The sequence below is a fragment of the Centruroides vittatus genome, unplaced genomic scaffold, assembly GCF_030686945.1.
Source record: "Centruroides vittatus isolate TY-2023 unplaced genomic scaffold, ASM3068694v2 contig_352, whole genome shotgun sequence".
NCBI classification, from domain to species: Eukaryota; Metazoa; Arthropoda; class Arachnida; order Scorpiones; family Buthidae; genus Centruroides; species Centruroides vittatus.
In genome coordinates this window covers 845851-870606 of record NW_027122175.1, presented here as the reverse complement: position 1 = coordinate 870606, position 24756 = coordinate 845851, and the positions used below count along the sequence as shown (strand labels likewise).

At 32.7% G+C, this 24756-nt stretch overlaps 2 protein-coding genes across 2 annotated transcripts in view; one reads left to right on the top strand and one right to left on the bottom strand.

Moving 5' to 3' along the window:
- LOC136974642 (15-hydroxyprostaglandin dehydrogenase [NAD(+)]-like) overlaps positions 1-21454 on the bottom strand; it is a 29842-nt gene extending 8388 nt beyond the window's left edge. The window contains exons 1-4 of the mRNA XM_067269567.1: positions 21408-21454; positions 5667-5747; positions 4288-4411; positions 1475-1581 (exon numbers count right to left, since the gene is read on the bottom strand). Coding sequence (XP_067125668.1) covers positions 1475-1581; positions 4288-4411; positions 5667-5747 — 312 coding nt within the window. The 5' untranslated portion in view covers positions 21408-21454. The remainder of the gene's footprint in view (positions 1-1474; positions 1582-4287; positions 4412-5666; positions 5748-21407) is intronic.
- The window catches only part of LOC136974639 (CD109 antigen-like), a 49651-nt gene continuing 33094 nt past the window's right edge, over positions 8200-24756 (top strand). Inside the window, exons 1-5 of the mRNA XM_067269565.1 lie at positions 8200-8405; positions 19967-20035; positions 20119-20288; positions 20375-20400; positions 21944-22094. Of these exons, the coding sequence (XP_067125666.1) occupies positions 19971-20035; positions 20119-20288; positions 20375-20400; positions 21944-22094 (412 nt within the window). The 5' untranslated portion in view covers positions 8200-8405; positions 19967-19970. The remainder of the gene's footprint in view (positions 8406-19966; positions 20036-20118; positions 20289-20374; positions 20401-21943; positions 22095-24756) is intronic.

The window sequence follows — 24756 nt, the reverse complement described above, 5'->3', positions numbered from 1 at the left end:
TATCTCTGCTAAGATAGGCTCTCATGTTAGTTCGCAAGTTCAGGTTTTGAATGGAACTCCATAAGGGAGATGATTTAAGGCATGCTTTGATGATATCTGCATGTGTCTTCTTTGTAAGTACAGGGAGTGTCTGCTGAAAATCACCAGCAAACACAAAAGTAACTCCCCCCATAAAGGCACTCGAGTTTCTAAGGTCCTTTAATGTTTGGTCCACAGCTTCAACATGGGCTCTGACTCATGGTACATTCGTTCCACATTATCAGTGACGTGTCCTGTAACAATTTGCCAAGAAGCCCATTTTTGTGTATGGAACATACGGATCGTTACTCCAGAGATACTGATAATGGGAATTTGAATGTGGAGTGTGCAGTTTTCCTGTCGCTCAATAGAGTAGCAGCAATCCTGAAGAAGCGAGGAATAAATGAAATGAGATAAATTACTGACATGTTGGGAAAATAAAAAAAGTAGTTGTGGAAATACCTTTGCATTAAATTCTTGTAAGTATTTGTCAATGCTAACACAATTTCGGACACATGTGCTGTGTATCTCACCTACCACGCGACTGTGCCGCGCAGATACCTATCTTGTATACGTATATGTCTTGCCCCTCGTCACCCGCTGACACCAAAATATAATGCTTACCTAGATGATATCTTTTAATTTATATGAATGTTTAACGGAATAATATACAGCCTATGTCCACCGTGAAGGTCCATTCTAAATATTGACAAAAGAATTTTTGAAATCGGATGAGTAGTTTCAAAGATTACCTCCTACATCCAAACTTACAAACGTTACCTCTTTATAATATTAGTACAGATAATATTCATTTTTAATTTGCAACTAATTGTTCTTGGATTATAATGAACTGATAATCAATTATGGAAATTTAAATAATACTTTTTTCTGACAGTTGGAAACTGATATCTTTATCATTGCAGCCCATTACTCAGGATTCAGTTTTGAGTCAAGCCTGAACCTCAGAAATTCATAGTTAGTCAAGATACATAGGCTAATGGGGTGTCCTCCATTGACAGCAATGAGGGTTGTCCACAGAAAAAGGGGATTAAAGCTTGGAGACAAATAATTATATCAATAAATTTTCATTTAATTTTTGGGTTTTTCATAAGTTGATTATAGAATATAGTATTGCATCAATACAAAAAGACAAATGTTCCATGATCAAGGGTAAGATTATGTATCTCAATCACTTTTATGATAATAATATGTGGAATTCTTTACTTGATTCCATGGGAGGGAAAGTGTCCCAATTGCCCTCTTTGTGCCCTTGCCAGAAATCTTCACTTTAAATCTGCCACAACCACCATAGAAGCACAAAACATTAATGCATATATGATAGAAAGAATTAAAGACAAATTAATAGTAAAATTATAGTAAAAGTAGCATTCTGTTTTGCAGACAAAATTATTATTGAAGTATTATACTAATATAATTTTATGTTTTAGATAATTACCAAATTTATATCAACCATCATTTGCCAGTTATTTTCATCCAATATTCCACCATTATTTACAATTACGTCAATACTTCCAAACTGCTGAATTACTTTTACAATTGTTGCTGTAATGCATATAAATAATTATATTTATTATTTGACTTAATTATTTTTGATTTATCCATTTAAATAACATATTATTGATAATTAGAAAACAATATTAATATAAAATTATTTTGAAAAGTACTAACATAGAAAGGAGGCTTATGATTTTAATGTTATAATAATATTCTCTCACAATCAGTTTTCATATCTAATTTATACAATGAAATGGAACGTGTTTACATTATTTCTGATTCTGGAGTTCTTCTGAAAGTTTGTTTTCTAGCTAAACCATCATCATAGAAATTGATATTTTAAAACAAAAATAAAATGATATACACAAAAACATTATAAATGAAATAGTATTGTGAAATTTGCCAATAGGGAGAAGGGGAGTTTAATCCTTCTTCTTGCCAAGATGAACAAAGGATGCAAACAATGTGGTGTGGTTGATACTGAGACAGTCACCTTTAGAACACACAAACCATTTACTTGAAAAGACAATGCTTACACAATTCTGGTTGGGAATTTCTTCTCTTGAACAGATATGTAGAAAGTTCAGTCTATGGTCACAATCTTTTATCTGCATGATTGGATGGGATTTTGATGGCAACTGACAACCCCAGGGCAAACTGGCTGGAAGTCTGCATAGTGCAGAGGAATGTAGGTGACACGACAAAGATGAAGCCCAAGATGACAAAGAAATCAACACAGAGGACAAATGGTTGGAAAGAGAGAGAAGTGACCTCACTTGTCCTTGAATTTCAGGGTTTATAAAGGATTTCTTCCCAAAACTCTGAATTTGATTGGTCCCAAATTTCTTTCTCCACCTTCCAATTTGTCCCTTTCCTGTTTCCAGGTGAAATTAGATGACCAGTTTGGACATGGGAATGTTCACTCTGCGTTAATCAATTTGACACCTTAGTTTGACTTTGTCCTCAAGTGTTGATCGAAATTTGTATTTTGCTTGTATCTCACTCAGTGATATTTTTTTTCTGACATTTAAGAATTCTTTTGTGTTTTTATTACTTATAATGTGATAATATATCACATTATAAGTAATAAAAAACAATATATCACATTATAATGTGTTATAATGTGATATATTGTTTTAAAGGAATGCTACACTTTTTCGTTTATTTCTAAATTTTGTCATGTCTACAAGTGTCGAGTCAAAGCTCAATCTTTCCGTTTGACATTCTAAACATTCCAATCCATTAGTTCAGGACAACTCATGACCTCACAGGTTGACCATATTGTTTATTTCGTAACTTTGCAACAGATCTATTTCATACATTTTTTTATAACAAAATATTTTCTTAAATGAATCAAATTTTTTTGCACATTTAATGAGAGATTTGGACTCTATCTGGGACCTCACAGTATTACTAAAATGTCAGTTAATCATGCTTAATTTTGTACATTCCACAATACACTTGGGAATATAAATGATAAAAATAAGAATAAAATAACAGTAAATAAAAAGTATATTTTTGTTTATTCACCATTTTTGGTTATGTTACCTTATCTATTTTTTAGTTTTATCTATATTTTGTTTTTGGGTGGCAATTTGAAAAAATTACAGACCTATAAATTCTCACTATTGTCCATTCGTTCTTCCTTAATATTGAGAATGGAGTTAGATACACGAAAGTCAAGATCAGATATGGAAGCTTAGGGATACAAAGCCCCAGTTAAATATATATGAACCAATGCAAACCAGAAGTCACATTATTTCAGTTCAAAATTTTTCCCTCAAATGGTGTTAACTGTTTTTTCAGATTTGAATAAAAAACAGATTTTTCTCCAAGAGAGAGCAACAAGTTGTTTGGATTTTGAACTGTTGTATGCTTGAAAAAATTGTGGATATTGATCATTTAATTTAAAATGTTGAGTGCTTGGTATTTCCTTTGTTTTTTATTGTAATTTTTTGTTTGTTTTATTGCATAATGCATTTTGTCCATGTTGCTCTCTTCAGTTTGTTTTGCAGTGAGACACTCATGTTGCTGAAATGCAGACAACATATTGCAGACATTTAACATAATGCTGAAAACTGCATCATTATTAAAGAAATAATTTATTCATGTTCTGTCAAATAGATATTCATAAAAAAGTCTTGCTGACTTTTTTCCTCATGATGTAAGTGAAAATGCAAAAGAAATGAGCAATTATTTATTGTAACATCATCACAATGCTCTCAATTTTAGTAGGGTCTTCTCCATATACATCACACTATTTCTGTTAACAATGAAGTCATGCCAGTCATCTATCCATCTAACTCTGTTCAGGAGAAACCCTCAAATTAAAATAACAAGATTTCCGAAATTCATATATAGTTAATCATGGCCTCCTGTCCCTAAGCTTTCTGTATCTGGTCTCAATTTTCATCACTCTAACTCTGTTCTCAAGGAGAGACAGACAGACAGTTGAATGCCTGTGAGAATTTATACCGTAGGTCTACAATTTTTGAAAACTGCAACCCAAAACGAATGATACTAACTCAAGATATTACACCTTCTAAAGTTTTGAGCTAACTTTAGAAATCAGCATTTAACTTTATATGATGATATTGATCTGTTTAAGAACTAAAGTATTCATCAGGTTCATACATTAACATAAAAAGCTATATATAATGTTATCTTACTAAACATTATATTTTGAGATAAAGTGAGAAAGAATAACAGAAAATGCAAATTAAGAAAAATAATCAAGGAAGAGATAATATTTACTTTCAAATTGCCCAAACGATGAGATATCACATTCCATAAACATGACATTTTCTTTTCCATATAAGTCTTGAAGTTCTGTAGCTGTTGCAATTCCTTCTTTTGAGTCAACATCTGTCACTATTACCTAATAAAAATATTCTTATAAATTAAAAAAAAGAACAATTGAATTAATACATTCAGTTAATTTAACTTAATTTTTTTTCATATAAAACAACAATGGAATGTTTTTATGCATATTTACATTTATATTAGTTTTTTGTGACTGTATATATTTAGACAGTATCTTTCATATTGTTTAAATTTTATATTAATACAATGTATTTTATTGTGGTTTTGTTGTAATTGTTAATGGGGGTAGAGATAAATTTTCATCTACATTTCCTATTGTGTACAAAATAAATAAATAAAATTATCTAACTAAACTAGAAAGTTTATTGAACTGCAAATAATTCTCTGTCAATTATTTATTCGTCAAAAATAAATTTTTTTCAGTTTATTTCACAATTAATTAATAATAATTCTAAAATATTTTGAATTCTATATTAATAATCAATATTCAGTAAATTTTATATTGAGAAGTAGGAAACACTTCCAGTTGCTTTAAAATTTTTATAAAAATACAATGAAAATTTTCTTTTTATCTTTTACAGTTAGTTATAATTGTAAAAATGAATTTATAGTGTATTAAATTCTTTACATTAACAAAGAAAAGTCTATCACGACAATGATATACATGTAGACACCCCTCACCAACTGTAAAAGTTACATTCCAAAAATACTAGCACCATTGCCAAAACAGACTTCGAGCAATAAGGGGCTAGAGGAAGAATAACCACCACAATTATGCTCTATAATAAAATTCAATTTTTAACATAAAAAATAAAACAATAATGAAAGTTTCGATAAATTGCAAGAAATCCAACCACCCAGATTTGATCCCCAGTCTCCCAGAGTAGGAAGCCAACACCTTACCGCCTAGGCCCTCCCGCCAACAAATTTCGGGTTTGTTAAACTTTCAATAATAGCATTAGCATTTTGACTTCTACAGGACTATTTCATTGTTGTTAGCATGTGTAGACGATGTTTTATGCTCATAAATTCAATTGCTAATTATGTACAAGAGCTATTTTCTTATCAAATGAAAAATTTGTAAAGAGAAATGCAATATATATAAACACTATCAAAATTTTGTATTCTATAAAGCCTCTATTCTTATAAGTTCAGTTGTTAATTTCTAATTATTGTATACTGTATACAAGTAAAAACTTACAAATATACATAAATTATATATTAAAGTACACATAATGAAAACAACTGTACACACATCTCTACAGATGACAAGTGGAACTTTTTATAAATTAAAAAAGTTTTATGCTTACTCTATAATTATTTTTTGCTAAAATATCACAAACTGCCTTTCCAATTCCTTTTGCTCCACCAGTAACTAGACCCACCTTCATCTGAAAAATTAATTAATATCCTAAACATGTCTTATTGACTGTATATCAATGTCTACACAAATTAGGGTTAATGTAACCCTTGGTGCCAAGATGGCGGCTCGTCTTTGATTCCAGCAAGGAAACAGTGGGACGCACGTTCTAACCTAACCTAACCTAATCTATTCTAATAATTTGGTTGCTAATAATTATGGTAATTTATTAGAATAGGTTAGGTTAGGTTAGAACGTGCGTCCCACTGTTTCCTTGCTGGAATCAAAGACGAGCCGCCATCTTGGCACCAAGGGTTACATTAATCCAAATGAGTAGAATCTACGAGTTACCTTGTTAAAAGGTAGCGATTACACGTTAGATTCGTAAGGAAGCTCCCAATAGGAGGGTGATGCTTGGTAAACGAAGACAGATAAACAAATCTTCGATAGCAGCGTGAAAACTGGCCTAAGTTGCCAGCTTAACGAGTTTATTATTAGTTACTGGGCCAATATTTTTAAAATTTTGTTTATATTTTATAAAATATTCGTCATTAAACGCCTTTCAGTTTAAATTTATTAATATATTACATTAATTTGCCCAAAATTCCAGTAAATCTTTACTTAGATTCACGTGGAGAAATTGATTATGTCATGCTGGCAAAATTAATCAATTTTTAAGTTATTTGTCTGTTAAAATGGCAAATATCCAATCAAATATTTACAGTTGAAGGATATAGAAAGCAAGTTTTATTGCTGTAGGTGATAGCGAAAGATACTCTCAAGGGCGATTTTGTCATGTCCATTTTGGGGATGTAAAACTCGTCTCTCTCAGTATGGAAGGGTCGCATTTAATTAATGTAATGCTGTAAACTTTCGAGTGGACGAAAAATTCATGAGGTCAAAGAAATACTTCCTCGTATCTCGATGCCAGTCGAGAGACGAAGGTGAAAACGTGATCGTAACTTCGCTCCAGTAAACAAGATTCCAACGAAAAGTATGCGAGAAAAAAACATGAAAATATCGTAAATTGAATTATAATTTAGATAAAAATGCATAAACTTATTTTATTTATCTTTAAAAAATGAACCGGGTTAGAGTTAGACGTGCTGTGGCCCGAAGCTTTAACGTATGAAAGGCCCTTCTAATAAACAATGATACGTGTAAAAATGTTAGGCCCCAAGCTGCAGTCTGATTTATTGGCAAATCAGGCCCTGGCAATGAGTAATAACGTCGCCAATATTCTTTCTTAGGATGAAATATTCAACGCGTAAATGCTGTCATTCGTATTTTTTCGAATATTCGAAATGGTGGCATTTAAATTCCTCGAGAGTTACGCCATTAAATGACACCATTAACTTTATCTTCGACTAATTTCGGTTCCTCAAGGTGAATTATGTCGAAACTCTTAGTAATGATCCATAATGAAATCAATGTATTATACGTGAACTTAAAAATGATCTCATGTGTTCTATGTAATATTTTGACTCATAACTGCCAAACCCGAGTCATTTATAAAATTTGAATAATGTTTACGTAAGCCAAATATATAGAACTTAAAAATGAATCAGAACACGAAGGCCCATCGTAGTAGCATGGAAAAACATGGAGAAAAAATAAATTTTGACCAAATTTTTCTAAATTTTACCATTTATTTTCATGTAATTTGAAGCGAAAACATACATTAATTTTAATTCTTTTAGATCAATGTGAATCTATATTCAGCATTAATTTGAGTCATGTTCAAAAAATATACAGAATCCATTTAAAGTAATGAATTACAAAATGTAATATTAATTAATTATGTAATTTAATTGAAATATTACAACTTTTTATTTAAAAATATATATTTTTTTAGAAAGGAAAACGAAAAAATACATAGGTAGAATGACCTCATTGTACTTAACTGTAGAATTTCCTACTTTTAATACTTGTCTAAATAGGTTACAGAATTAAGATTCTTCGAGGAGTTAATATGTTATAGGACTTATTTACAAGTAAACTTTTGCATAATGATAATGGCCTGCGGATATAGATGCTTTGATATCATTCTTCTTCAAGTTTATATCTCTATTCACTCCGTTTATCTTCCACATCTCTCTTATCTCCATTCCATTTATAAAGTGCAAACGGGACAGGAAAACCCTGTTTTTTTCTTTTACTTTGGTAATTTAATGGCAAAGATCACGGCATGTTTGTTAAAATTGACGATTCCGAATAGAAAACGCGGTTTCAACCCTTCGAATTCCGCATAAAAGGCGTTGAGTAACGTTTGAACCGAGCTCAGAATCACAGGATTAACACTTTGTAAGAGTTTCTTCCACGTTTAACGAGCGAAACAACGCGCCGTATAAGATCCGAGCATTTTGCTGAATCACACGTTACAGAAATAATTATGTAATGTGGGATTAGAAGTTTACGTCACGCATAAAATAGCGAAAAAACTCTACGTCATACAACAGCATGTCCTTTTACGTCTGTTGAATAGATCCACCCTAACCGATAACCGGTTCCTTCCGCCTCGACAGGTGTTTACGCCAGTCACGTGATACACCTTGCAAGTCACGCTTGAAGATAGTAGAACAGTTCTTCGATAGAGACTTAACTGGGATACTGATGTTCATAATGATATCTCTCATATAGTACGAGCTGGATGTATATTTAAGTAACTTAAACACGTAAGAAAGATCAGGTACGTGGATCCAATTTGCATATTGTTACGTTGTTTCGTGAAGTATAACTCGAGTTTAAGTCGTCATAATCTGTATCTTAGTATATTGCTTGTTGTACAAATTGTATTCTTGAAGTATTGACAGATTTAAAATAGAATTTCTTTAGATTTTATTGAAGAATTTTTTTTAAAACCGGATCGCCTACGTATATTTTATCAATACGTTTAGGCGAAGGAAATGTCTCGACTTGTACTTTGCATGATAATTCTGTCATATTTCATAATTTGTACAAAAATAATTTGCTAGTTTACTAAATAATATCACGTATAATTCGTTTAATTCAGCCGAACTGATACAATTGATTAGATATTTGAGAGGTGTCATGGAGTGTATCATCCCCGGCTCAAAACAAAACTTCAAATTTCAGTTTTTTTTTTCTCATGAAAATACGATGTTTTCTAATCACTAAAATGTAGTGCAAGGTTAAAAAACTGGTTTAGCTCCATTTTTAAAATACTGTTCTCTTAAATGAATAGTCTCTAGACTTTTACATGGGAATTTTGTTGGTTTAGGTGCTGAAAATAATAATTCACGGTAATTACTGTCGTAGAAACGTGTAGACATTCTTTATTCAGTCCCACCTCTTGAAATAAACTTAAATTTAACCATTTTAATTTAATTAAGATTGTAGAATTTTTGCATTCATTTTTTAAAATCTTAATTATATCACGGTTTGCAATTACAGTTAAGTGTTTTGCTTGGAACCGAATTACAATAATTTGCTTTTAATCCAATTAATATCATAAGATTGAAGTGTGTAGAATCTGTTTTTTCACGAATTTTCAGTTATAAAAACACGTTTGTGATGCTCCAACGCTCTTGTAAGATCGAGAACTCGTGACTCAAACTAATGGATAAAGTTACATCGAGAGATAGATTAATCTCCATTTTATTTTCTCTTCAAACACTTCCGTTTATAATTGACTCTCACGAAAAAGTATCGTGATAACTTTAAAAATAAAAAATAAGATACTGATCTACACATTCATTCATTATCAGTTTTGCACTGAGTAATCTTTCCAATGCCAAGTTCACTTAAAGCATTAATTATTTTAACTGTTCGTCGGGTTTATTCACGCGAATTTCACACTTGTTTAGTTAAGCATCACGAGATTTCATGCAATTTATAAAAATCTATGGTTATATAATTACTGCATGACTAAAGTTGCAAGAAATTTTACTAGAGTGTAAAATATTCCTTCCATTGTCTTATGTGTATCTTAATGGGGTGCATCAACTTCTGGAGTTCAACAACTCCGCATTAACTCAGATTTTTAGTTCGATACTTTATTTTTAAGCTGTTAAAGTTAAAGTTTTAACTATTTCGACATATTTTAAAGCTTTTTTAAAAAAATATTTGAGTGGGTTTCGACCCACGTAAATTCCATTTATTGTCGCTTTTTCGAGCCATAATTGGTAGATCATCAACAGGAAGAAGCGCATACAGTATTTTATACCTTTTCTACCTTTTTCTACACAAATCTTTTATATAAAATACAATGAGAAATAAAGTTAAGTTTAATTTATTCATGATTAGTTATAGGATTAATAAATATTTACTTGAAAATCTATAAAGTCGACGTTGCGTAGCGCTCCCGAAGCGATGTCGCGACCTGACGCGTATTATTGTAAAATATTTTATATTAAATATCGTAATTAAAGAATAAATTGGCTTTAATGGACGTAAACTAAGTTGCTTAATTAAATTGTCTCAATGGTATTATTTTATTATAATAATTAGTGAAGTATTTTCGTTTTTTTTCAGTTTTCGCTTGCGTCGAGGCGCGCGTCAAATTAAGTGAATTAGTGAAAAAAATTTTAAAATTTGGGTTGTTAATATGAATAATTTTCGTTGAAATTGAAGTATACTTTGTATTATTATTCTCTACTTTGTTATCAATAAATTTCATTAATTTTAAATTAAATTAAGGTATTTTTCCTAGAGATAGCGGCACGCCGCGACGTCGCATTCCGTATCTTCCAGAAAAACCTCAATTTAGTCATAAAAAATTTAAAATAATTTCTTTAGATATTAAATATTCCAAAATATAGATTATAAAAAATAAAATTATATTTATTTTTTATATTTAAAGTCATTATTTTATTTATTTTCATTGATATAAAAGTCTAAATGGTGTGAAAAGATTAGCAAAAATTTTTTGTTGTAGTTGATAAAAAAATAAAATTTAACAAGAATTTTTGAAATTTATTTAATAAATACTCATACTTTTAATTTAAAAAATGAATTTTCTTTAATATTTTATTATTTCAAATTAAGAAAAATTGTTAAAATTATCCAAATACTTCGCTCAAAACTGATAATATATTAAGATACCTTACCAGTTAATCACAATCTTTATTTTCTGTCGGTCACGCTTTATAAGACAGAGCGTGAGAGACAGACAAAAAGTTACACATAATGATTACTTAGAATATATTCATGTTAATTAAATTGGGAGTGAGTTTCCGTTTTAACGCATCGTTTACAGGAAATGTTTCAAGTTCTAGCTTAATTCATAAAACAGGGTAATTAATCTGTTGTCTGTCTTTCACGCTTTTAATCAATTATAAATTTGTAGTATCGAACGGTAGTGACGTCAATCAATAATCGATCAACTGCATGAATGGACAGCAAGTCGTCATTCATTAAATGTTTTGATACGTGAAAAAATGCGAGGCCCTAAGCAGTAACTTGGTTAGTTATTTGAAAATCTGGCCCTGGTTAGATTTTAGTAACACAACGCAGTCTCACGTAGTAGTAGTAGCTAATAAATATATAAATGTAAGAAAATTTAATTAAAACGTCAGTCTGTATTGCTTAATATTTATGAAAATCGGGAATTGAAATTTTGATTAATTTTGTATGAATGCAGAATGGCCACAAAATCCTAATGTGTGCTGTAACTTAGAAGTTATCTGTTTGTTCTCCTCTTTTCTTTGCACAGATTTTAATATCTCCAAATGTTCTTCTGGGCTTTCTTTCATATTAACAGTTGGAAGTCATTAAAACAGCCCTCAATAACTGTTGCAAGAGAGAGTTGAGAAATTTTCTCTTTCACAATGTCACAAAGAGAATTGTTGCGTGTTGTTAAATCTAGACTTGGAGGAGACTACGCCGTATAGAATCCAAATCTAATCCCACAGAATTTATTATCGAGATATCCTCTAACTATAATAATAGATCCAGATTAAATCTTGTAAATTACAGATATACAGAGTGGATTTTTTGTAGTAATAGATTATCTGGAAATAATTAGAAATAGCTCATAATTTTGATGATAGTAAATATTTCTATCTATCAAAATTCGACGTATGATAACAATTGCAGAGTTATGCTAATTACATGTAAATTAACTGCATTTTCCTCTTTATTTGCATACTTCCTCCTCTCAATTGCGTTGTAAATGCATTTACTACAAAGAAAATTGACTATGAGATTGCACGAGACTTTCGTGGTTGCTCCGTAGTAAAATACATCGTATAGATAAGGGTGTATTTATCACACGACATTATCTGCTGTAATAAAACATTGTGAAATCTTTAAAGTTAATTCGTAAGAAGAGTAAAATTATATAAATTATCGAATTAAGTACATCTTGAACCATTTAATTACAGCTCTTAAAGGGAAATGTTTATCTTTGTAATGGCTACCTTCAGCCTGAGTACAGCGCTTCAAGGAGAGAGAAAATTATTGAATGGAATTTTATGTTTATTCATTAATCACAACGTGACTGTAATTTGTCAGGGAATGATTTAGTGTGTCCATATAAACTATTGAGAAATCACGATATAAAAAAAAACATGATTCACGACTTTCCAACCCCCGAGTCTTGTTTTGGCACTAAATATCTCCATTATTTTATTATCAGCTAATATTATAAATAAATATAAAAAAACATATATAGCTCTAAATGCTAATTTATCATTAAATTTATTCAGTTATTTATTCTTAACCGGAAATTTCCAGTTAAAGTAGGTCAGAACTTAACACGAATAATTTGTTAAGTCCAGCTCTACAATGGCAAATGGATCTATAAAGTTTTAACTGATTTATCATCTGATATTACTGTTATATTTTTATATATGAAATATAAGCTATCAATGTGAATAACCTTAAGAGAATTTCATTCATTTTTTAATCTAATTTTTATTATTAGAAGTTACATTGACTTCAGACAGAGCTATCTAAAATTATACTTTATAAAGTTACTAATGAGTAAGAAATGTTAAATAGATAAATTATTCGAAGTTTATTATCATATTTTTATTCATTTTAAGCTTAATTAAGGCATAAATTATCTAAAATTTACAAGGATAATTGTGACTAATGCTAATTGGGTGTATCTGCATCTTCCTGTTTTCGTTAGCATCTTTGACCATTAATGTTAATTTACATTTTAATGTACATAAAAAAAGTATAAATTATTATAAATATTTTAATTAATTAATATGTTTTAAATAATTTGTATATTTTAAATGTTGTTATAATAATTAAATTGAGTCAAACTTTCAATGTAAACTTCAGTTTATGCAGATCCTACGCTATGGTTATAACGTTAATGCGATATTTTCTTATCAAAAATTATTTGTTTTTGAAGTTATTATTATTAAAATTTCCTTATTTATTCATATAAATTCATTATTTTATCTGTATTTTATACATTTAAGCGTGTAAAACGTTATTCTATGAATAATTAAAATATTTTTTATGACATAAATATTTTTAAACGTTCTATAAATGATTACGCTTGCACTGGAATCAAAATTTCCTCAATATTTTGCATTTAAATGTGAATAATTTTAATTTTTAAAAGATTCTAAATCAATAAAATAATACTTTAATAGATCATTTTTAAAGAATAGGAAGATATTTTTAACATGTCCACGCGATATTGCTTACAGAAAGGTACAGAATATATACTAAGACAAAAACTAGCTTAAGTTTTTATACTTTTAAGCTTAAGTAAAAAATAATAATAAATAAATACTTAAATCAATTAAAAATGTAGTTTATACAAAGAAAAATCAAGTTTTTAATTGTATACCTCGTTAAAGTGTAGGCCTATTCTTGTATGCCAAATGATCTTCTCATCTGTTAGTGTATATTTAGTTTTGCAATGCTGTTGATATATTGTAGAGGATATCAATGTTATAAATCCGTTATGAATAGGTTAAAAAGCGCAAATACCTGGTAAATAAATTATATTTAATCATCAGATAAGTGCTTTATTGAAGAGAAGTTGTGTGCTTTACACAGTACTTCGAGAAGTGTTAATACAAGAGATGTACAGTACCTTCCAGATGATTCAAAGCATCTGTTAATAATAATAAGGAACACCCGAAATAGCCTTATATGTCTTTTTTCAGTGTCCTGTACATTATTTTATACGATTTCGTTATAAAACAAAGCTTTTTAGCCTTATATTTAAGGTCATTAAGGCGTGAGAAAGTTTATTACTTAGCCTATTTTTGGCTTGTTAACTTATAGAGCTGTACAAAGAAAGACAATATGAGAATAAATGAATAGAAATATAACATAAAAAAAAATTATTTAACGAACTGATACTAAACAAAGATTGAAACTAGTTTCGTGTATAAGATCATTGGCCCGATTTCTCAACTGGAAATACAGTTTCATACAGTATACAAGATAATTATTACAATTTTAAAACTTGTAAGTAAAGTTTCGATATGATTTCCTGCAGCTTGTAGATTTATTATTCTTTCAACTGTATAAATAAGTAAAGAGGAAATGTTTGGTGTAATATTTAACTGTCAAAATTATAATAAACGTAACAAGTAAGTTTTTTAAAAAATGCATTTTTATTGGATGTTTTTATAAGTTTGACTATATAAAGTTAAAGCAAAAAGAAAATTTTTAGTAGATTAAAAAAAAAAAAAAAAAATACATTAGAATAATGAACAATTACGTACAGAATGCTTGTTGTATGTATGTATATAAGTTCTGGTTTTCTTCTGTTTATTCTATATATAGGCTAAGTTTTGTATATATAAGTTAGTGTATCACTCTTTAAACAGTAGTTTTTCCTTATATAAATGTATAAATGAGTCTATATTATTACTATGAACTAGATTAATTAATTAATTTTCCTTTTATACAACTTTACAAACATATCAGAAATAATTAAACCTTTGATATTGACTGACATGGAAAATTCTTGTAAAGTTTATGTATGAATTATTAATTATTTTTATTTATTTTGTATATTGACAGATTGAAGATATTTATAAACAATACAAATTACTCTAACATACATTGCAAGGCCATTATGTAGGTTGTCAATAAGTAGGTTTACTTCTGCAAAGAACTATGTCACTATCACTGATAGTCAGCTGTTTTGAATTTTGTTTTCCATAAATATTTAACATGGAATATATATTTAAAACTTCTAAAGTCTTATCTATAAATCCCAAATTATATAATAACGAGTTAGGCTCTACTTTTTTTTAAAATTTAATAAATGATAAGCCTGTTGTTCAATACATAAATCAGCTGATGAGTTCCATACATTTTAATATTTAGACTAAAATTATCAAGCTGTTAAATTAAAATTCTGGACTTTTATACATTAAAGATTCATTAAATTAATGGTAGTAAATTGTATACTTTTTAAACTGAAATTTCCGATTGATAAAATGCCATTATACAGAGCGAATATTGAATAAAAATTTACATAAAATGCTATATTTATGTATATATATGAGGATATTTTGATTATAGAGAATTCGACTTGAAAATACTCCATAACCGGATAGATATTAATAAATTAGTATAAAATTTATTCATATTTATCCAGTTATAGATTTAAATCTTATTATGCTCGGATTGTAACCCGGGAGACGAGACGACGTTATAGATTCGAGGCCAAAACAAAACTTTCTGGCATGTAAAAAAACAGATTGCATTTGGCACGATTATCTTGTATAAAAATCAATGCATAGCGAATTTGAAACGCATTAGCACCCAAAAATCTGGAAGTGGCTGTTTAAAATTTCCAATAGACGATGGTCTTCAATGTTCTCAGGCGTATTTTGGGATGGATCTTCATTATATTTGTCGGGTATGCGTGTATTGTAGATAATCTTGATGCTAGTAATTATAATGTTATGGTTAATAATTAATAACTGACTAAATTTATTTATTGTAGCCTATAGAAATTGTCCCTTTAGCCTATACAAAACTAAGGACTTAACCTTAATATTTTATATTAACCTTTATTGAAGAAGGGATGAATTTTTTTTATCAGTTGAAAAAATCATTCAGAATTTTTTGTTGGTTTACATCATTTGTAATGGATAAACTTGATCATTTTATCTGATATTAAAATTAATGTTAACTTAGAAATAGTGGGAATTGGGCAAGTTTCTAAAGGCAATTATCGTGCCACTTTTAAATGCAAATTAAGACTTAATGCGAATTGCTTTTCTTAAGTAAATGAAAATTATTAATTTAAATAACCTGTCGTTGTAATATCGTTGTAACCTGTTGCTACTTTAAGGAACGAAAATACAGTTTTGTTTAATTCACAAAACCTAATTTTTTTTATCTATATTTTAAGTGGCAAGTAATATGGCGACAGAACGTTTACACACATTACTTTAAATCACGTGATTTTTTACGCGGAAATTTAATTATAGGTTTAAGTGTGCCGTGAGATGAAAAAAAAAGTTGAAAAAAACTGGGTTAGATCAATGAAGAAGCGATATGGAATTGTTTTTTTTTTTTATTAAAGTGACCGGACGTCCCGTATTGTACGGGAAAATTACGTATTTTGATCCTCTGTCCCATTGTCCCGACATTATTATTTTTTTTTTTTTGTCGGGACGCCGAAATTTTCCGTATTCCAGGATTTTCTAAAAAAATTGTCCTGTATTTCGAAGAATCTCACGGAATTCTCTGTTAAGAGTACTGATTCTTCTTAAAACCTCATATCTGTGAGTAAACAATTGCTACCGTTCATTAATATTTATTGTTGTAGAGACGAAGTTGTACGCAAAACTTTTGGCATTGGTTGGTGGGTGCACACCTTCCGACGTAATCGTGCAAACTGTTGTCGGAATATAACAACAACAACAATAATAAAATTCTGTGGTCTTTGGAATTTTCTGCCTATCGTTAAATTGTGGTCTACTTATTTTTATATACGACAAACGCAAAGCGATTCTGTAAGAAAAATCGCCGCGGACCCGAGAATGGAAAGGAGAGGGCACTGTGTGTCCTGTATTGACTTGGTTTATTTGCATACGGTAACGTGACACGTAGGCCTTCTGCTGAAGAGGAGACGCCTCACGGAAGGAATTTCTACAGGAAACTGGTCCCTAGTTAGGCGTTACAAACACGAAGAAACTCTGAAAAACTCTACGTGGCTTCCCCGTTGGCAAGGCGCGAACCACGACTACCAGTCACGATCACCAGTGTTAAGAGGCTTTATCCACTCGACTACTGGTGAGCCTCTTATTGTCAATACCAAAATGTGGTCAGTTTATTATTTAATGATTGACCTGACTTCAGTTTGAGGCGGTTTTGAGATAGGGGTTCATTTTGGAAGAAAGTAGCAGCATTTCTCGGCGTTGGTCGTCGATAGAAGGCGTTTATACAAACTCATTTCCCGGGTTGTTTAATGGCTCACTGGAGCGTATTTTTGGTGAGCGTTCTGCTGTTCGAGATCGTCTTAATTCTAGAAACTTTGTAGTGCCGTTTAGACTCCCTCCAGTGGGGTGAGTACAGTTTGTGGGATATTCTTCCCTATTTTGGGTCTCTGGTTGTCCTGGCTGCAGAGTCGCCAACCGGGAGTGTGGTAGACCTATGTCACCAGACCCAATGGGACCTTCCCCTTGTTGGGGATTCACACCTTTCCATACGAGAGAAACTATGCTACAACTCTGAGTTGTCTGGCTCCACCATTCTACATGCTCTTTCTGGAGGGTTTTTCTCTAACCTATGACTGATCCTGGCAGTAATTTACGCAATGCTTTCAGAGATATTTCGTCACTACAAAAACTGGTAGACATCCATTACTTGCATTTGAGCAATCTGCGGAGCATGGAAGAGGTATTAGCCTGTAGCTCCTTTGCAAGCGTTGAGGTAAAGAGATGTCTTGCCCCAGAATGTACTCAGATTGCCTATCTCTTTTGTGACATCAATATCACCACAAGAGCTTCTCACCATACTGGAAGTGTTTTGCTTCATCCATCTGAAGTCAGGTGGCTTCTGGCTCAGTGAGATGGTCTATTTTTCAGTCACTGGACTGCATTCCACTGACTACATATCCATTTACTTTCAGCATTACAGGTGCACTCTTTTCATCTCCCAGCTCAGGATGTGGGACCATTGTCTGGATTCTGGTCACACTGACCATGCCTGCAGCCATCAATGGCAAGAAAGACCATGATCCCTCCACATGAGCTTGTTCATTCGTGCACTGTGCTTGTTTTGGGAGCCTCATGCCAACTCCACAGAGTGCTCTTACTAACAAATAGATGAACAATTTCCAGGAGTAGTGCCCAAAAGTGATGCTTCTATCTAGAAGTGAGAGAAAGACTTCATACACCATGGTGCTGGTGATCTCATGCTTGCAGCCTGGAAAGCTTTATTGCTGACAACCTCAACAATTTTCTTCTAACAGGCAAGAAGTTCAGACTTGCTTCTCTCTCTGGTTCATCTCAGAGAGGGTGTTGACACTGGAATAGGTCGTGGCAGCCTCTGGGAAAAGCTGTATTTACTCATAGCCTCCTAAATAAGAGGCCCCAAGACAGCACTTTCAGCACACCATCTCACATTGATGACTCCTTTGGAGCCACCACCTCTCCTCTTTCACTGCCACCAATGCACAAGCACAAGTCTGTGTTGCTTGATTTGCCTGCTCTTCCTACAAAATATTACAAGTGTGGGACACATTCTCACTGTGTGTCTCTTGACATGGCCCAATGGACTAGTGGCTGACCACCTCTTTTGTCCAGGGTTCCCCAATTTCCTGGCCCCTGATCAATCTTCTTCTAGTCAATAGTGGAATCAATTAGGATCCATCAACATACCACCAGAACAAAATGCACAAATGTCTGATCAGCCACCATCAGTTCTCCCCATATGGTCCATTGGAATGAAACAAGAGTATGTGCCAAACACAATTTACTTCCCCAGAAGTAAATTGTGTTTGGCACATACTCTTGTTTCATTCCAATCATTTTCATCCAAGAGACCTGTTATCCCTTGATTCTAGTATTCAAAATCTTTCAGTGAGATCACCCAAATGGTCATAGTGGAAGATCTACTCATAACCTTGCCTGGAGACTGGCTGGCATCTCAGGAGGATTTTCCAATACCAGACTGACATTAAATGCTTGTGCCAAACTTTATGACCATGACTCCAATGCACTATCATCAATGTCTAATCATGTCATGGGTTGCTTTTATCCTCTACCCTCTGCCTCCTCAACAGGCACCTCACCACTTGCATTCCTACATTGTGAGTAGTGATTGGAATGCACACAGTCCCTACGAGATTTGGGAGCTATTAGCCTGATCAAGCTGGGCAAAATCGCTTTGGCTGGTTATAAAGACAGACCTATGTTCTCTCAATCAAAGGCCTCTGTCATGTTTTGGGGACTCGTGTGGTACTGTATACCCCAGATCTTTTAGGAATCAGCCTGAAGCTGATCCTAAAAGATACAAGGTGGGTCTCTACTATCAAGTAATTCTGCTGTCTGCTCCTCTTCCTGCATCCCATTCATCACTCCTTCACACCAATGTATGGCAGTTGCTTGGGTTTAAAATGCTCTCAACTGATTCAAACATTGGGTATCACAGTGGAGCATGGTCTTTTGGCACAGAAAAGTGCCTTCTTTACTTGTTTGTCTTGTCCTCCATTGGTGTTGATGCTTATGATTGATGCAATTCCTCAGGTTACTTTTCTCCAAGTTCTCAGTCTACACTTCAACATGGCTTTCAGTTAGACTTCCCATGTTACTTTTCTCTTTACTATACTTCTGCAGGCAGGCTTTTTCCTCAAATATTTCACATTTGCCTGAAATGGCACCAGGGTGGAGGATCGGAGGATCTTTTTGCACCTTACAATCATCATCCTGTGCCCTAATGTAAAATTTGGGTGCTTGGAGGATGCTCTCCCAGTGTCTTGTACTGGATAGTGTCTCTTTTAAATGCAGTCTTGAGAATTGCAGTGGGTCTTCCACATTCAGTTACTACTATCTAACTATAAATTGTGATCAGCTCCAGCTCATCACAGAGGAAGAGTTTCTCCCCCTCTGTGATGAGCTCCAGCTTCAAGCAGCTGTTTTTATTGACTCAATGTTTTGGGAATTTTCTGCCATTGGAACCTCTGATCTGGACAGCACTTGTCTTCTATTGCCAGTAACAAAGCCAATAGCTGTTTTTTATACAATAAAATTATTATAAAAAATATATATATACTTATTATAAAATAATCAAATTTATTTGCTTTTGTAAATTATTAAATAAGTTATTTAAATTTTCTTCTTTCAGAATAATGATAATAAGAGAGATTTATGTCACTTTATTATCTTTTTTTATTCATGGGATAGTATCACAAAGGTAATTCAAATTCATTCATTAATTACATAGATTTTTCACTATTTATAACTTAGAAATTTATTTATATATATTTTTTCCCCCAGTGTTACTCAAGAATTAAATTCTTATGCAGTTGTTGCTCCTAAAAAACTTCGTCCCAACTTTCATTATCATGTTAGTGTTTCCATATATGATGTTTTGGCAGACGTGGACGTGACAGTTAGTGTGGAAGGGCTCACTGAAGCTGTCAGTAAACAATTAGTTTTGCATGCAAGTATGTTAACAATCATTATATATTAGACAAATAAATTTTTTTTTTTATATTAGAATTTAATTAAATTTTTATTCATTTATCTTTAGGGGAAACAGAAATTGTGGAATTAGAAGTACGTATATATTATTGTTATTTTTTGATAAATTATTATTAAAAAGCATAAAATATATATTATATATTATTAATACTTTGTATATATTGTATATACAAAATAGCAATATAAAAATAGAAGTTTCTCAAGCATATTTTCTGACATAAAATATATTGTATTTTAAAGTACAAACTTGATGTTTTATTGTTTTCTTTTAGATTTTACACCTACCTTTAGGTGACACATACAACTTTAGGATCTGTCTCCTGAAGATGAATATGTAACTTGAAAGCACTTGAGTGAATATCACGTGTTTGCTTCAAAAAAAATTGCATTTTATAATCTAAAAAATCAAATCTAACTTCAGGAAACAATAACTTTACTTTTAACTTTATTTTCGTGAGCATAATCTTGGGTTATCTGTGTTTAAAAAAGCAATTTGAAAGTGGGTGTGGGTGTGAATTTGAAATTGCCTATTGAGTGGTCATTGCTCCATAGGCATGGGACACACAGTAGGTCAAATTATGTGAAGGTTTAACTTTTGTTCTAGCAATTTTCTGTGAATTATACACTATTGCAAAAATACAGTATTAATGTTTCTTTGACTATTTTGTGGCCATCTTCAGCTTCTAATGAAAACAAATAAACAGTTACAAGGTGGTTACACTTTTAATACAGTGTTGTTGTTTGGAAGGAGATATTTGTGGGTCCACAGGTAATGGTTACAAATAACAATGCAGAGATAAAAATTCACATGGTGAATATTCCTTTTTATTTCCTCTGAATGCGGTTCTTTTAATACACAGATCCCAACTTGACAGAATTTCACTTCTATACTTTACAGGGGAGTGAGTCACCTCCTATTATTTTTACAGGTAGATTCCACATGCACGCATAACAAAGAACAAACGTATAAACTTAACTGACTAACTTAAAACTAAACTTACATCTAGCTAAAAATAATAAGGCAAAGAAAAGGAATAGACTTAAGAAAGCAAGGGAACAATAGGAAAGAAAGTAGTAAGTACTCTGGTCCAAGTTGTCTGATCGATGTCCTTAACGATTCTCGTCCTCACAATCGTGATCCTTTCTCTTTCTCTAATTAACGAGCAGTTCTATGTCTGGATTCTCTCTCTCTTAGTGTCCTATGATCCTTGTATCTCTCTCCCTGGTCTTCTCAGGTTCTCTGTCTCTTGACTGCAGTCTCCTCTCTTTCACCCTCTTTCGAGTCTGGAGCGCTGCGTCCGACGTCTGTCTTCCTCGAGGTCCAACCCAAAAAGTCCACTCTCCACTCTTGTGCTGCTTTGGGCTCATACTTCCTTTGTCTATTTCCCCAAATTTGGGGAAGCCTTAATCTTCTCCCTCTTTGTTTAACTCGCGATTCTTGGAAAGGGTAATCCTTTCCCTCAAGCGGTGACAATTTATGTATGAATTGCTTTGAGACAAAGGAAAGAAAGTAAGAAAATAGAAACGAAGGAAGAAGAAAATATATATAGAACTTATGAACTATGTTAAATTTTATAAATTTAATAATTTATTAAATTTTATATATTTTTTCCAACAGATTGGTGACTGGAAACCTGGTTTATATAATCTTACAATAGAGGGTCATGGAGGAGCCAATTTTCATAATCATACTCAATTAATATATGAACATAAAAGTTATTCTGTATTTATTCAAACAGATAAAGCTGTATATAAACCAGGCCAATTAGGTATGTTAAATTTATTTTAAAATTTGTAGTTAGTATAGTAAATTTAAATCTTAAACTGGTTAGTTTAAAAATAGTTGCATTTGTAAATTTAACTATTTTTAAACTGTCATTGATAAGAACCAGAAATGTAGAAAAGTAGCAAAAATAAAAATATAGAAGCGTATGTTTCTTTTTAACCAAAAAATAAGTGTACATAAATCTTTTAAGATCTGCAAAATGTATGTACAGATCTATTACTAATGACTTTTAATACCTGAAAGTGCTACTGTAACAAATAATAAGTTAAAATAATTGATTACTGTTTTAATTTTGTGCTATTTCAAGTTGTATGAAGTTTTATCTGATTTTAAACTAGTTTTCTAATAATTAAGGTAATTTAGTTATAAAGTCAGTATGAAATATAATAAGTGTAACTTCCTGTAGTAATGGCAAACTCATTGACTTTGAAATGAGGATACTTGTACTTTGTGATTATTGAAATAAAATTTTTATTGTGAGCAGAAATGTATCCCAATCCTAGGGCCACAACATAAAGATTGGAAGCAAGGACTATGATTATTGATTCCAGAAGCTTTTTGATAAAAGTCACTCTAAAACTATGGATAATTATAAGTAATTATTTATTATTTGTAAAACTATAAACATGCTCTCTTTTCTAAAAAATCACTACCGGTATCTATATATAGTGATTGAACATTTGTCATTCGATCCTACTGATTTTTAGAACTAAGCAGACAAACACGAACAGTAACAAAAAAACTTTATTAAAAAGGTGAGAACTGTCACCGACATCCTCGGCCAACATCCAGGCAAAAACCCCGCAAACTTTCGCGTTTTCTTTTTCTACAAGTTGCCAGCCAACATCTCATTGGCAAGTGTTGCCAGGCAGTGTTCGGGATCTCTGGCACTGGCAGCCACAGCTACTCCCACACCAGTGTCTGCGACACGAAACGAGCGGGAAAGGTTACATGTCGGCCAGAGCGTGTGGTAGTTTGTCGTGTTGGGGCTGGATTATCTGTAGTACGTTTAGTTGGCGCTGGTCTTGGCATTGAAGATGTTGGGGGTAACTGGTCCGACTCACTCGCTGCAAGAATAAAAGCCGGTTTCAGTCAATCAATAGAAACTACAGTTTCTTTTCCCTTTATGCATAGAGTGAATGTCTTGCTACCACGTGACACGACTTCGTAGGGTCCATCGTATGGAGGCTGCAAGGGCTTCCGTACAGCATCATTGCGAAGAAATACGTGGGAACATGACTGCAGTTCTTTGTGGATAAATGGGTTGCGGTAGGAGTGGTGCACCACAGGCACTGGTTTTAAGTTCGCCATCATCGTCCTGAGTTTTTCGACGAAAGAACATGGATTGACATCCTGAGAACCTGGGACGAAAAACTCTCCAGGCAGTCAGAGGCTGGTGCCATAGAGCATCTCAGCCGCGGTAGTATTGGTGTCTTCACGGAGCGCAGTTTGCAATCCTAACAAGACTGTAGGTAGCACTTCCGTCCATCTTTCAGTAGAGTAACACTTGATGGCAGTTTTAAGTGAACAATGAAAGCATTCAACAATGCCATTTGCAATTGGATGGTATGCTGTTGTCCTAACTCTTTGGGTACCAAAAAGTTGAGTGAGGGATTTAAATAAGCCAGATTCGAATTGCCGTCCTTGATCAGATGTTATTTGGGCAGGCACTCCAAAGCGAGATATCCAGCCTGAGTACAGGGCTGAAGCTACTGTTTCAGCTGCTATATCTGGCAACGGGATTGCTTCAGGCCAACGAGAAAATCTATCGTTGATTGTGAGGCAATATGTTGAGCCGTTGGAAGGTGGCAATGGACCAACAATGTCAATATGAATATTTAAAAATCTAGCGTCTGGAACAGGAAAGGTTTCCAAAGGGCTAGCGACATGTCTCTGGATCTTTGACCGTTGACAAGAAATGCAGGTGCGAGACCATGTCTGGCAGTCTTTACTGATGGATGGCCAAACAAATTTTGCTTTTACCAATCTTGTTGAGCTCCTTACACCTGGATGGGACAGGTTATGGACAGTGTTGAAAGCAGTGCGACGATAACTAGGCGGAATGTATGGATGAATGCGACCTGTCGATACATCACAGTAAATTTCGACATCACTATCAGGAAGTTTAAACTTCTTAAGTACAAGTGATGAGTCACTTGAAGTCAGGAGAGACTGGAGCTCAGGATCTTGCTGTTGGTCTTTTGCAATTTTGCTATAATCTATAGATGGGCTACTAATTGATTCAATACGGGAAAGAGCATCAGCTGGAACATTATCGATCCCCTTTATGTGTCTGATGTCTGTTGAGAATTGTCCTATAAAGTCAAGATGTCTCAACTGACGGGGTGTACACTTATCGTGTCGTTGCTGGAAGGCAAACGTTAATGGTTTATGGTCTGTGTAAATGGTGAACTGTCGTGCTTCCAGCATAAACCGGAAATGTTTCACAGCCAAATACACAGCCAGAAGTTCTCGGTCGTATGCAGAATACTGACGCTGAGAGTTACTCAGTTTGCGGGAAAAGAACGCCAGTGGCTGGAGACCTTGTGCTGTAACTTGATGAAGGGCAGCGCCCACAGCAGAATCGGATGCATCGACGTGAAGTGCAAGGGTAGCACTCTGTGAAGGATGATGTAGTAAGGTGG